The sequence below is a fragment of the Solanum stenotomum genome, chromosome 2 (genome assembly GCF_019186545.1).
Source record: "Solanum stenotomum isolate F172 chromosome 2, ASM1918654v1, whole genome shotgun sequence".
Classification (NCBI taxonomy): Eukaryota; Viridiplantae; Streptophyta; class Magnoliopsida; order Solanales; family Solanaceae; genus Solanum; species Solanum stenotomum.
In genome coordinates this window covers 26414917-26428474 of record NC_064283.1, presented here as the reverse complement: position 1 = coordinate 26428474, position 13558 = coordinate 26414917, and the positions used below count along the sequence as shown (strand labels likewise).

The window sequence follows — 13558 nt, the reverse complement described above, 5'->3', positions numbered from 1 at the left end:
TCCCCTTATTAATTGATTTCATAGAGAACACTTGCATAAAGAACAAAGGCGTCCACTCACTTTTTATTCCCTATATTACGTCGATTTGATAAATTGTGAATCATTACTTATATTTGTTACTAAAATGACCTTCAATTAACTAATTTTTTTTAATTATTATATTCAAATAAAATTAAATTATATAATGAAATAATTTTTAGATGTAATTTATAAAATATTGGGATAACGACAACTCAAAGCACATTAGACCTGGTAAATGTTGATAGTCATAGAAATTATGTGTATTGTTCATATATGTCAAACCGAAGAGAGTCAGACATTAATAGTATTTATCGTACAAGTCTTATCACCTATATTACGTCGATTTGATAAATTGTCAATCAACACTTTATTACTAAAATGACCTCCAATTAAGTAATTTTTTAAATATTATGTTTAAATAAAATTAAACTGTATATATAAATAATTTTTTTAAATGTAATTTGTAAAATATTGTGATAACGACAACTCAAAATACATTAGACTTGATAAATGTGGATAATTATAGAAACAATGCATAAAGTTCATTGTGTCGAACCAAAGAAAGTCAGACATTAATAGTATTAATCATACAAGTATTTTCTCCTATATTACGTCAATTTGATAAGTTGTGAATCACTACTTATATTTGTTACAAATGACTTCCAATTAAGTATTTTTTTTAAAATGTTTGAATAAAATTAAACTATATAATTTAATTATTTTTAAATGTAATTTATAAAACATTGAGAGAACAACAACTCAAAACACATTAGACTTGGTAAATGTCGAAAGTTATAGAAATCATGCATATAGTTCATATGTGTCGAATCAAAGAGAGCCAGACATATACTATTAATTATATAAGTTGTATCTCCTATATTATGTCGATTTGATAAATTATGAATCATTACTTATGCTTGTTACTAAACTGACCTCCAACTATGTAATTTGCTTACTTATTATGTTTAAATAAAATTAAGCTATATAAATAAATAATTTTTAAATGTAATTTGTACAATATTGGGATAACGACAACTCAAAACACATTAGACCTGGTAAATGTCAATAGTTATAGAAATCATGCATATAGTTCATATCTGTCGAACCAAAGAGAGTTAGACATTAATAGTATTAATCATATAAGTTTTATCTCCTATATTATGTCGATTTTATAAATTATGAATCATTGCTTATGCTTGTTACTAAACTGACCTCCAACTATGTAATTTGCTTAATTATTTTGTTTAAATAAAATTAAGCTATATAAATAAATAATTTTTAAATGTAATTTGTAAAATATTGGGATAACGACAACTCAAAACACATTAGACCTGGTAAATGTCAATAGTTATAGGAATCATGCGTATAGCTCATGTCGAACCAAAGAGAGTCAATATTGATCCTACAAGTCTTATCTCCTATATTACGTCGATTTGATAAATTGTGAATCATTACTTATATTTGTTACTAAAATGACCTCCAATTAAGCATTTTTTAAAAAATTATTATGTTTAAATGAAATTAAACAATATATTTAAATAATTTTTAAATGTAATTTGTACGATATTGAGATAACGACAACTCAAAAGATATTAGACCCAGTAAATATCGATAGTTATAGAAATTAGGTGTATAGTTCATATATGTCAAACCAAAGAGAGTCAAACATTAATAATATTAATCACACAAGTTTTGTCCCCTATATTACGTCGATTTGATAATTATGAATCATTATTATATTTTTTACTAAAATGACCTACAAATTCCAAATTAACTATTTTTTTTAACTACTATATTTGAATAAAAAAAATTAATGTTAAGTAAATTTAGTTAACACTAATCTTTTGGCCATAATCTGTTGTAATATTAGTTAGGTAAATTTTTTATTATAATACAACCAACAAGAATATAATGTGGAATATCCATAAGATTTTAGTGATTCTTTGCCGAACTTATAAAAGATATATAACACAAAGAAGAAATAGAAATTATATATATATATATATATATATATATATATGTTGGTGAAAATATAATTATAGTTTAAAAAATTATATTTTTTTCAAATCGAAGAGTAATTCACTGTAACAGAATTTTTATTGGTTCAACAATATGATTCTTAATTTATTTTCTCTCGAATATATTTACTCGATAATGTCATCATATAACTAGAACATTTATTTAATTATAAATAAGTTATTCAGTCCAATACAACCAACAAGAATATAATGTGGAATATAACGTGACATTTTTCTTATTCTAATATAATCAACAAGAATACAATGTAATTCAAAATTTTATTTTTTTTACTATTGATGTTACAATTTTTATTGTTTTTTGTAAAACATAACTTGAAAATTTTTCTCTATAGATTGCATGAGATCACTTAGGGCATGTTTGGAAGGACACCCTGGTAATTGGATTTGGTGTAATTGATGTAATTATACTGTCTTGTTCTGTTTGGAAGGACAGGTAATTGGTGTAATTGGCAGGAGGTAATTACACTTTATAATTCACAGGTAGAGATTGTGAATTGCTGGTAATTACATGGTGTAATTACCACCTAATTACTTTTTAATTTCTATTTTTATTTTTTTGTTTTTATTTTTTTTACTTCTATTATTTTAAGTTCTTTTTTATTTTTATTATTCTAAAAATTTGTAAAACTTTATTTTTATTTTATATTATTATATTTCATTTTCTTCTTGTTCTCAACCTTACTTTACATGATTCTATGTAATTTTCTCGTATTATCTATTTCTTTATGCCATGCTTATTTTCTCAGTAGCATAATTTTATTAGTATTCTAATTTTTAAATTAAAATAGAATTTATTGTTAAGTAAGGTTATAGACTTACGTTTTCTTTATTAAGAAAAAAATCATATTTATTGCTATGTTGAAATTTATTATAAGAGTATTATGTTAAATTTTTTGTTATGAATTTATAACTTATGTTATATTTTCAGTTTCATTTGTTTTAGTAATATTGAATTTACATTGCACGTCATTTTTTAATTAGACTTGATAGATTATATTTTTGTCAAACATTTAATAATTTATGACATTTTATCTATATATTATTCTTTTTATCAAACATGCATTTTATGATATTCGTAGAAACTTTATACTTTTAGTTGTTACAATCAATTCAATTGAAATATATTAATTTGAAAAAAATATAAATCAATTATTTTTCATAATAGTAGTTACAAAAAATATGTTTATTAATTAATATATTTTCAAACAAGAATATATATCTTAAATATTTAATTTAATGTCATTTATAAAGTTTCTTATTTGTCTAGTATAAATTTTAAATAATTAATTTTTATTTTTAAAATTTATTATAATTTTATAATTGCAATTGTGCATCCAAACAGAACATGTGTAATTACACTGTGGCATCCAAACAGGACATGCGTAATTACACTGTGGCAACCAAACAGGTCAGTGTAATTACTGGATAGTGTAATTACTAGGCAGATAATTACTATCCTGGTAATTACACCAATTCCAATTACCAAGTGGCTTTCCAAACAGACCCTTAATATTTTTTTTTATTGAAATTTGTATTTTTTTTTTCATAATTGACTATGTAATTATTATTCATTAATTATTTCAATATATTGGGAACATAATGGAAGGATATAGAGATCCCAAGAATGTATTCAATTTTCAAGGTAAAAGGTTAAAATTGTCCAAAATAAAACTAGTTTATAATGTAAACATGTCATTTTACTATTCTGATCAAATTATGGCCAAACTTTTCTGGCCAAAAAGATTTTCCATTTTTCAATTTGGGTGAACCCTCTTAAATTTGACAATATTCTTATATTATTCCTCCTAGTCTCAATTGTTTATTTCCACTACACATTCCCGATCGCATCTCAGTCACGCCAAAAGTCAAAAGTCAACTCTTTTAATTCACCACCTCATTTTTCCTATGTGTCATATTCTAATTAGCCCATTCTTTCACACAGACCAATCATATATTGACACGTGGACATATAAAATGTGATCCAATCAGCACAAAGATCTATTTTCCTGTAATAAAATATACTCTCCATCCTAGACTCAATTTATATTATTTACTTTCCTTTTTAATTATTCTAAAACAAAGTGACACGTTTTTCTTACTTTTTCTATTTCAATTAGTGTGACATATTTCAGATTTTGAAATTTAATTAAATCTATATTTAATAAATTTTTCATATATATCTTTTTAAAAAATTAAATTATTAATTATTATGACTTATTCTATTTTTGTAGGTAGTTCACAAATATATAAATTTTATTTTAAAAATTTGAAAAATTTCATGAGTAAATTCTCGATCAAATTTATATGGTTTGACTCTTCAAAAATAAAATGTGTCACTTATTGACTATCATTTTATTGATTTTTAGTCCTACAAATATTTATCATTCATTTTATACCACAAATTTTAAAAATCTTTCTGTCTCAAATTCGGTACCAAATCGAACTGATTCATATAAATTGGGACGGAGGGGATAATCAGTAATTCTGGTGCAAGGTACAACGACTTTAGCACAGTGTACATCTCTAATTGCGTTGAAATAGCAAATTTTGTCCTGGCAATATTTATTTTGAAGTATTCCTATAAGTATACAACTGAAGTGTGAAGACTTTGGTGCTTCAGTTTCAACTTGCTTCAGCAATGGCGATGAAGAAATATCTAATTCTCTCCATTTTTCTACTCAATCTCATCTTCTTCAGAACTGCTTTGTCTTCTGTCGTTGAAGAAGAAGAGGATCTCAGTTTCCTCGAAGAAGAGGATTCCGATGCTCATTCAGATTCCAATCCATATGGTGACCACCACGATTTCGAGAACTACGAAGATCTCGAGGACGATTCTTCCGATCACGGGGAAGACTCGTACCAGCCGCCGGTAGTGGATGAGAAGGATGTGGCTGTACTGAAGGAAGGGAATTTTAGTGAATTTATTGCGAAGAATAAGTATGTTATGGTTGAGTTCTATGCACCGTGGTGTGGTCATTGTCAGGCACTTGCACCGGAGTATGCTGCCGCTGCGACTGAGCTGAAAGGAGAGAATGTGATGCTTGCTAAAGTTGATGCTACTGAGGAAGCTGAACTGGCTCAAAAGTATGATGTGCAGGGGTATCCCACTGTTTTCTTCCTCATTGATGGTGTTCACAAGACCTATAATGGTGAAAGGAATAAGTAAGTTGTATTTCTCTCTTGGTTGACTTTGTGTGTTGGCATTTTTCATCTTGCTTCATGAGTTGCAATTTCCTCTTCTATATTTATTGATCTTGCTAGTGGCTTGTGATTTTTAGTTTTGAAAATGTTCTAGCAGTGCAATTTCTGGTGAGATTGGATCTTAAACTTTTATGATCCCTAGTTTCATCTGCAAATTCATCGGAATTATTGGTGATGTGCAATAGTTTGAAACCTATTAATTTTCTGTATGGTCAAAATGTTGATTAATCTCATAACACGCTTTTTCTTAGAATCTTGAAGAGAAATTTCTTGCCCTATATAATTTACTCATTTCCTCTCGGATTTAATGTACATGTAATTCGACTCGATGCAGCATGTCCTTTACCATATTGTAGTTACTTTTAAGTCACCTGGTTCTGTAAGTAATGTTTAAAACATATAAAAGTTGAACTCTTTCCTTCTATACCATGAGTATTCCTATTTTCATATCCTTTTTTCTTTGTCATATGCCAAAGTAGATTTTCTTTTTTTTCATTGCAGGGATGCTATTATTTCATGGATAAAAAAGAAGACCGGGCCTGTTCTATCCAATATAACGACTGTAGAGGAGGCAGAACAAATCTTGAAAGATGAGAAAAAAGTAGTGTTGGGTTACTTGAATGATTTGGTGGTAATTCCTCTATCCTGGCTAATGGTTTTCTTTTCGTTATTGGACTGTCATTGGACTTGAATGCAATTCAGATTTTGGTGATTAATTAGTTTTACTTCCCTTTGCTCAAGCTAAAATGGCATGGTACTATATGAATCATCAATTTCTCATAGATGGCAAGAGAAGTAAATTGGAGGAATTTTCTGATGTCTCATCATATTCAACGGCTATATATTCTTACTACTAGATGTACCACCAGTTATGTAGGTGGATATGACTTTCTTAAATTTGATTGGTTGGGGATTCAAAACCTGGCTAAAGGGACAAAAAGAAGACTTATACCACAGCGTAAAAAGAATATATATGGTAGCCAGATTTAGTGATATTTGTCAGGTAATACGGTCATATACAAAGTTGGGATGGCAGTTACAATTTTATGGGTAATACTGTGATAATGGGAGTGAAGGATATGGCTATCACTTCCGTAATATAATCTGATGAGGAATACCATAGCTAGAGGGAAAAATATAATTTATATTACGTTAGGATAAAAATGGAACACCAGCAAAATAAAAAAGGATATATGGCTGTTGAGGTCTTGTTTTCCAGAATGTGTAGCATTATAATTTTGTTTAATTTACACTTTCTCAGGGTGATACAAGTGAAGAGCTTGCTGCAGCTGCTGCACTAGAAGATGATGTCAACTTCTATCAGACTGCCAGTCCAGATGTGGCAAAACTCTTCCATATTGATTCTCAAGCCAAACGTCCAGCTCTTGTCATAATTAAGAAAGAAGCCGAGAATATCAACCACTTTGGTTAGTCTGGTTAATGCAATTATATATGCATTAACCATTTCATTAGAGAAGTATTTACCATGTCATACTTTCTTGCAGGCGGTGAATTCACCAAGTCAGCAATAGCTAAGTTTGTTTTTGAGAACAAGCTTCCTCTTGTCACCAATTTTACTCGGGAAAGTGCCTCAGAGATATTTGAAAATCCCATTAAGAAGCAGGTGATCAATTGAGCTAACAATAGCATGCTGATCTTGGGTGATTTTTCTTTCTTCTGTTTACATGTTCTCTTTCTTGTTCACAGTTGATACTTTTTGCCACTTCGAAAGATTCAGAAAAATTCTTGCCAATATTTCAAGAAGCTGTGAAAGCTTTTAAAGGAAAGGTGATAATCTTATCTCTGCTTATAGATATACAGTATTATGGGTATTAATAAATGCCTCATGCTTAGAAGAATATTTATGAATCATAGGTTTTTCTGCCTTTATTGAGTGAAGCCAGTCTCTTTATGAAGCATAGTTTTTTCTGCCTGTGTAGTGTGCTTTTGCCAACTCTCTGACTCGAAATCATTTGTTTTTTTAAAACCTTTCCTTGTAGCTTATCTGTGTGTTTGTTGAAATCGACAACGAAGATGTTGGAAAACCAGTTTCAGAGTACTTTGGTGTTAGCGGTGATGCCCCAAGAGTAAGATATTTGTAGTATACTGATCCTTGCATATATTCTGTTTTCGAACTTCCATGAACTTCCTAGAATCCAACTTGAGATTTGGTGCAGGTTCTCGCATATACAGGAAATGAGGATGGGAGGAAGTTTTTACTGGAAGGTGAAATAACCTTGGATGGTGTCAAGGTTTGTTGACTGCTAACTTTTGAATAAACCATGTGTAACGAGGATGTACTTCCCCCAGTGTTAAATTACATGGAATGTGTTTATGAATCCTTTTGTACCTAAGGTTTTCTTTTAAATTAAACCTTAAATATTGACTTCTCAAAAGAATAGAAAAATCATTAAATGGTGCAGGTTTGGAGGGGAGTAACTAGATGGTATGATTCGGAAGATTGGAGCAATAGGCCTTTCCTTGTAAAAGTTACATAGAGTAAAACGACTCATCAAATTAAAAGTTTAATATTATGATGTTAGCCTGGATGAGTTAGCCAATTTCCTTGAAAGAATGTCCTTTTAGCAAATGAGATCTTAGTAGGTGAATGGTAAATCTTTGCATTAATTGGTGGGGCACAATGGAATTCAGGTTTGGAGTTTTGGGTTTAGCAAATGAAATCTTGCCCATTTTGAAAAGTTTGAGATTAGGACGTTGATTCATAGTCTTACAGCGGTAATTTTGGATTCACATTCACATTATATTAGCACAGGTTCTCTCAGCTAATGTTTACCTTTCTGTCTTAATGTGTATATGTATGTGTTTCCATATGTTTTGCAGTCATTCGGGGAGAAGTTTTTGGAAGACAATTTAAAGCCTTTCTACAAATCTGATCCAATTCCTGAGACTGTAAGTGTTTTGGGTCGTTCCATTATTTGCCAATGTTATTTAAATGTCAAAATGCACATGCTCCAACAGCCAACATTAAGCATCAGATTATGTTTTGTTTTCTTATACCCGTTGATCATATGCAGAATGATGGGGATGTCAAAATTGTGGTTGGCAATAACTTTGACGAAATTGTTTTGGATGAATCAAAAGATGTTCTTCTTGAGGTACTAGTTAATCTTGTTCTAAATGAATGCATGTCCTAATCAGTGATGCGAATAATTAGATGAACAGCATCCAGATATTTAGAGGTTGTTCTGGATATCTGATTGATGATTTTGATTTGTGATTGAAAACAGTTATATGCTCCTTGGTGTGGCCATTGTCAATCACTAGAACCCATATACAACAAGCTTGGCAAGCATTTAAGAGGCGTTGACTCCCTTGTCATTGCCAAGATGGATGGTACAACAAACGAGCACCCCAGAGCGAAGGTACTTTTCACCACTTGATCTTTTGACTATGCTTGCCTATTCTAAAATCCAGCAAGGGATGTGTCAGATTCTATATCCTAGTTTCTTTAGTTAATTAGATATGTTTGTGGGATACCTGTAAGTTATATTGCATTCTTTTGTGTGTATACCAACATTTATCTATAAGAAAGGAAATGTCTAAAAAAAGCTAAGGATTTGTTGAAGGCCTAAGTGAATAAAAATATCCCGCAAACTGCTTAAACTTTTGAAATAGATGGTCACATTATTAAACATAGTATCGAAGCATATAGAGGTCATGCAAGTACTTCATTAGATATATCTGTAATTGCAAGCTCTAAATAGTCTAGTTATGTTATGCTAGATGGCAGATACAAAGTCTGGCTCAGTCACTACCATCTACACTTAGTGCACTAGATGTTATACTCTTGTTTGTTTAACAATTAATTAGCTAAGGGAAAATCTTCTTGTGTGACAGACTACAAACTCTCTTCTGCTAACTTCTGTGTCTAATTTAAGTTACTGTGCTTGTGCATTGTACTAGAATTATGTGGTTGTCCAATCTCAAAAAAAAAAAAAAAAAACAATCTCAAAAAATTGTGTGGTTGTTTCATATTTAATTGTGCTTCCAACGTCCAAAACAGTGGGTAGAAGGAGAGTGTTGCCTTCATTTTTTATTTCTCATGAAAGCTCAGCCTTTTTAAAAGATTGTATTATGCGAAAATACACGTTAGAGTTTCTAGAATGTTGTTACCTACATATATGTTGAAGCAGAAGTTGAATGAGGAAACAGACTCATTTTCAGTGTGCTGTTTTGCCTCAGGTAGGGAAGCTTAGGTGGGAAAAAGAGCTAATTGTTTTATTATTTTTATTTTTCGGAAGGAACTGCAGGGAGAGGGGGTAATTGTTCTTTGTTCAAACATTGGGTTAACGATTCATTGTTTAATTGCAGTCTGACGGATTCCCAACACTTCTGTTCTTCCCAGCTGGAAACAAGAGCTTTGAACCTGTGAGTGTAACATAAATTCTTTACCAAAATTATATTTCTATTCTTTGTTCAGTTTGGCTTGTCAGAAATGATAGCTGATGCATCTTTAAATGATCATGCCGTTCTACAGATTACTGTTGACACAGATCGTACAGTGGTTGCCTTTTACAAATTCCTGAAAAAGCATGCATCTACCCCGTTCAAGATTCAAAAGCCAGTCTCAACACAGAAAACTACAGAGTCTGATGTCAGTTCAAGCCACGAGAGCACCACTAATGACGCTAAGGATGAACTGTGAGATTTGTAGGTTCTAGCATATTAGTCAAGTTTGGCTTTAGAAAAGAATTCAAAGCATATGATTAAGAATGGAAGTGGAATGTGATCACAACATCAGCATTGCAAATTTAGGTAGAGAATAGAAAGTAGAAAGACACCAAAAGGCTCTCATTTGATGGTTTAATATTTTTACTTCTTTTTCTTTTTTGGTTGGCTGAAAATAATGTTTCGTTGCAATTTGCAAATTGACATGCCCTTTGTTCTTTTCTCCTTTACTTTGTTGTGGTATTTATGGAAGCAAGTTTTGCACTAGTTTGGATTGCATATTGCAGATTTAGATGATAGTTTTGGTACGCTTGTTATTTATATCAAACTAGTAAACTTGTTTGCAGTTTGCATGATCATGAAAAACAATAGTAAATTCGCCTAAAATCTCTCTTATCACACCACCGATTCATCTCCTAAGATCTCTCAACTCCCCTTATATCACTCGATCACATTAAAATTTAAAATTTGAAAATTTCATTCATCCCTCCAAGTCGTGCAAAAATCAATTCCAGGTAGCCTCCATTCAGTTACTCTTTTGTATAATTTCTGTCAATTTTTTTATTTGTATTTTTTGTTTCGATTTTTCACATTGTTACTTCTCTATTCTGTCATAATCTTGAATACTTTAGTAAAATCACTGTACACATTCAAACCATGAATGAACATCTCTATCAAAGAGGGTAACTAGAGGTATACATAATCCGATGTTTACAAGCCAATTGTAAATATAAATAACAAAATTAATATAATTTTTCATATGTTTACAAGCAAATTGTATAAATAAATGATGTCTGTATAAAATGTGTTGTATATAGTAATACAATTGATTTGTATATTCTATTTGTATTTGAATTAAATCAAACTGTATATGTTACTGAATAAATTGTATATTAAATAATTCGTATATTAAAATTCATCATAATTTGTATATATAAATGAACTTTTGTAGAAAATGTGTTATATATAGTAATACATTTGATTTGTCTATCCTAATTGTATTTGTATTTGAATTAAATCAAAGTGTATATATTACTGAATAAATTGTATATTAAATAAATTATATATCAAAATTCTTAGTGACTACTTTCAAGAAGTAATTAGTATTCAAAAAAATATCAAATAGAAATATGTATCAGAAATAAATAATTTAGTAATTCATAAAAGTAAAAAACAACAAATAACACCTGGATTCACCAAAAAAAAAAAAGTGAAATACAAATGTTTAAAATTAATTCAGAAATAAAGATGGAGAATTCATATTTGGTAAGGATTCTAATTAGATATAATTATTATCATTATTTAAGAAATATTTCCTTTCTTAAAACCGAAATTGTGCTCAATTAATTAAACCAACTTAATAATCAATTTGTATAATTAATTAATAATAATTGAAATATACAAAAGAGATTCAGTTTAGCCATTAAAACTATAGTTATGCTACGTAAATATGCAAATTCTAGCTAAAGAGCTCTATTATGTTTTACATCCTGCTATTTATGAAATTTAAGGGTAAAAAACATAAGTATGTTAAATAGGGAAAAATTTCAAAATGTCAATATTTTAGTATTTAATGACACCTTTTATCAATATTTTTAATATTTATTAAAAATGTCAATATTTTAGTTTGATATTTTTCTGATTTATGTATTTTTTTTATTTGTTTGATTTGAAAGAATATAATTATCTAATAACAGAAGGGAGAAAATCATGGGAGATAATTTTTAAAAAAAGGAACATAGCACTTAAAATTCTCATCAGTTACAATTTCAAAAGTAATTGATTGTATTTATTCCAATATGTATGATAATTCATTATGGTTTTCATGTTTGTGTTTGTATAATGACATTTGTATTTCTTTATTAGTTTGTAACTTTGTATTCATTCCAATAGGTATACCAAATGGATTTGTAGTGATTTAAAAAGCATATTTGTATCCATATACTTATGTAAACTCGTGTTCATTCAGAAATGATATAACATTGGTTTGTATATTTTTCAAAAATGTATATTTTTTCTTAAAATTCCAACAAAATTTGTATTCTAGTCATCAAAACATACAAATTTATAACCATAGTAACAATCAAAATTTGTATTTCAAAAAAAAAAATATATTTATGACAAAAAAATATGTCACGCCCCGAGCCTACACCCTGGACATAACTGGCACTCGAGAACCATTGTTTGTCCCCAAGTGAACCCTTGGCCGGGCTCAATACTTAGCGGAAGACTTACTCAATAATATAAGAACTCAAAAGTAAAGGTTTCTAAAAAATCTCAAAGAAAATAACTTAGAATATTAAAAAAAATATTCAACTGGCCAAAAGAGACAATTCTAGTCTTAAACATTAACAATTGGAAATGAAAAAGACTCCTCAAAACACTACTGTCTATGAAGTCTCTAAAATACTGAGATGGAAATCGGGACAAGACCCATGACATCCTAATACAACTGAAAGTAAATGTGGAACCCTCCGAAGTAAAGAGGTTCACGAAAGCAACTCTGGAACTGCAAGTGGTATCAACGGAGCGCTTGTTGATGACCTTGATTACCTGTATCTGTATCATGAAAGATGCATGCCAAGTGGCGTCAGTACATTAAATGTTCGAGCATGCAAGGGGAACTCTAAAGCACAAATATAAGTTTGAACTGATAAAAAGGAAGAACATACTCACCTCATCTCAAGGATACTCAAACTCAGAAATACTCAGCTCAGTTCAATATAAAAGCAATGATAAAGATGATGTATAAAGAAAGATTTTAAAACAATAGATAATAACTCAGTGTATTTAAGAATACAATAATAACTCTTTTACTCATAATTGAGAGTTTCTCTAACCGACAACCATCACTATGAGCTATGTGATGATACGTCTCGCCCACGCTACCAAAAGTGTCCTATACCTTGCCGGAGTATAAGACATCCTCAACTAAGGGGATCCACTAAGCTATGCTGAAAAGCAATAAGGAATCATCTAAAAAGTATGATCATTTATCCACGTTGGCATACATGGTTTATGAGGACTTTGAGTTGTCTGAACTCGTCCCCATATCGGTGCTCAATATTACTCCCAAAAAAATAAAATAAAATAAAATAACATATATATATATATATATATATATAATTCATGTTCATATGTTTTAAAGAAAACATTACTCCTCCTCAATTTGAGATAATTAATCAAAAGATTTCTCTTAAAAGAGATGATGCTCAAAACTCCTCATAGACTCATTTAGAAATCATTGTTTCTCTCATTATAATGTAAAAGTGTTTACACTTGGGAATACTTAGTTCTCGTATACTCATTTTGAAAAAAAAAATGAAATTTAACTCTCCTCATTCTCACACTCATTTACTCAAGTCTTAAAACAAGTTATAAATAATTGTAAAAGACTTTTCAAAATGACTCAAAAGACTTTCTCTAACTTTACTCTTAATCTTTATTTTGATTTGAAATGAAGTTCTAAGAGTTATAATTTGGAATGTACGATCTCTCAATGATTTAGGAAGGTTTAGGTGGTTGATAATAAGAAACGAGCGAAGACAAATATTGGAGAACACTGGCGCTACGCGGAGGGTGAGTTAAATTTTTGATCGCAAAATTTA

General features: G+C 29.8%; 2 protein-coding genes across 2 annotated transcripts in view; both read left to right on the top strand.

Moving 5' to 3' along the window:
• The window catches only part of LOC125855854 (uncharacterized), a 254955-nt gene that overhangs the window by 127737 nt on the left and 113660 nt on the right, over positions 1-13558 (top strand). The gene's annotated exons all lie outside the window — the stretch shown is intronic.
• Positions 4641-10227, top strand: LOC125855021 (protein disulfide isomerase-like 1-4). Its single transcript, XM_049534655.1, has 12 exons — positions 4641-5222; positions 5763-5892; positions 6523-6688; positions 6767-6885; positions 6969-7049; positions 7262-7348; positions 7439-7513; positions 8103-8171; positions 8297-8377; positions 8510-8644; positions 9594-9650; positions 9760-10227. Exons 1-12 carry the CDS (start codon positions 4699-4701, stop codon positions 9925-9927), a joined length of 1692 nt encoding a protein of 563 aa, XP_049390612.1. The 5' UTR covers positions 4641-4698; the 3' UTR covers positions 9928-10227.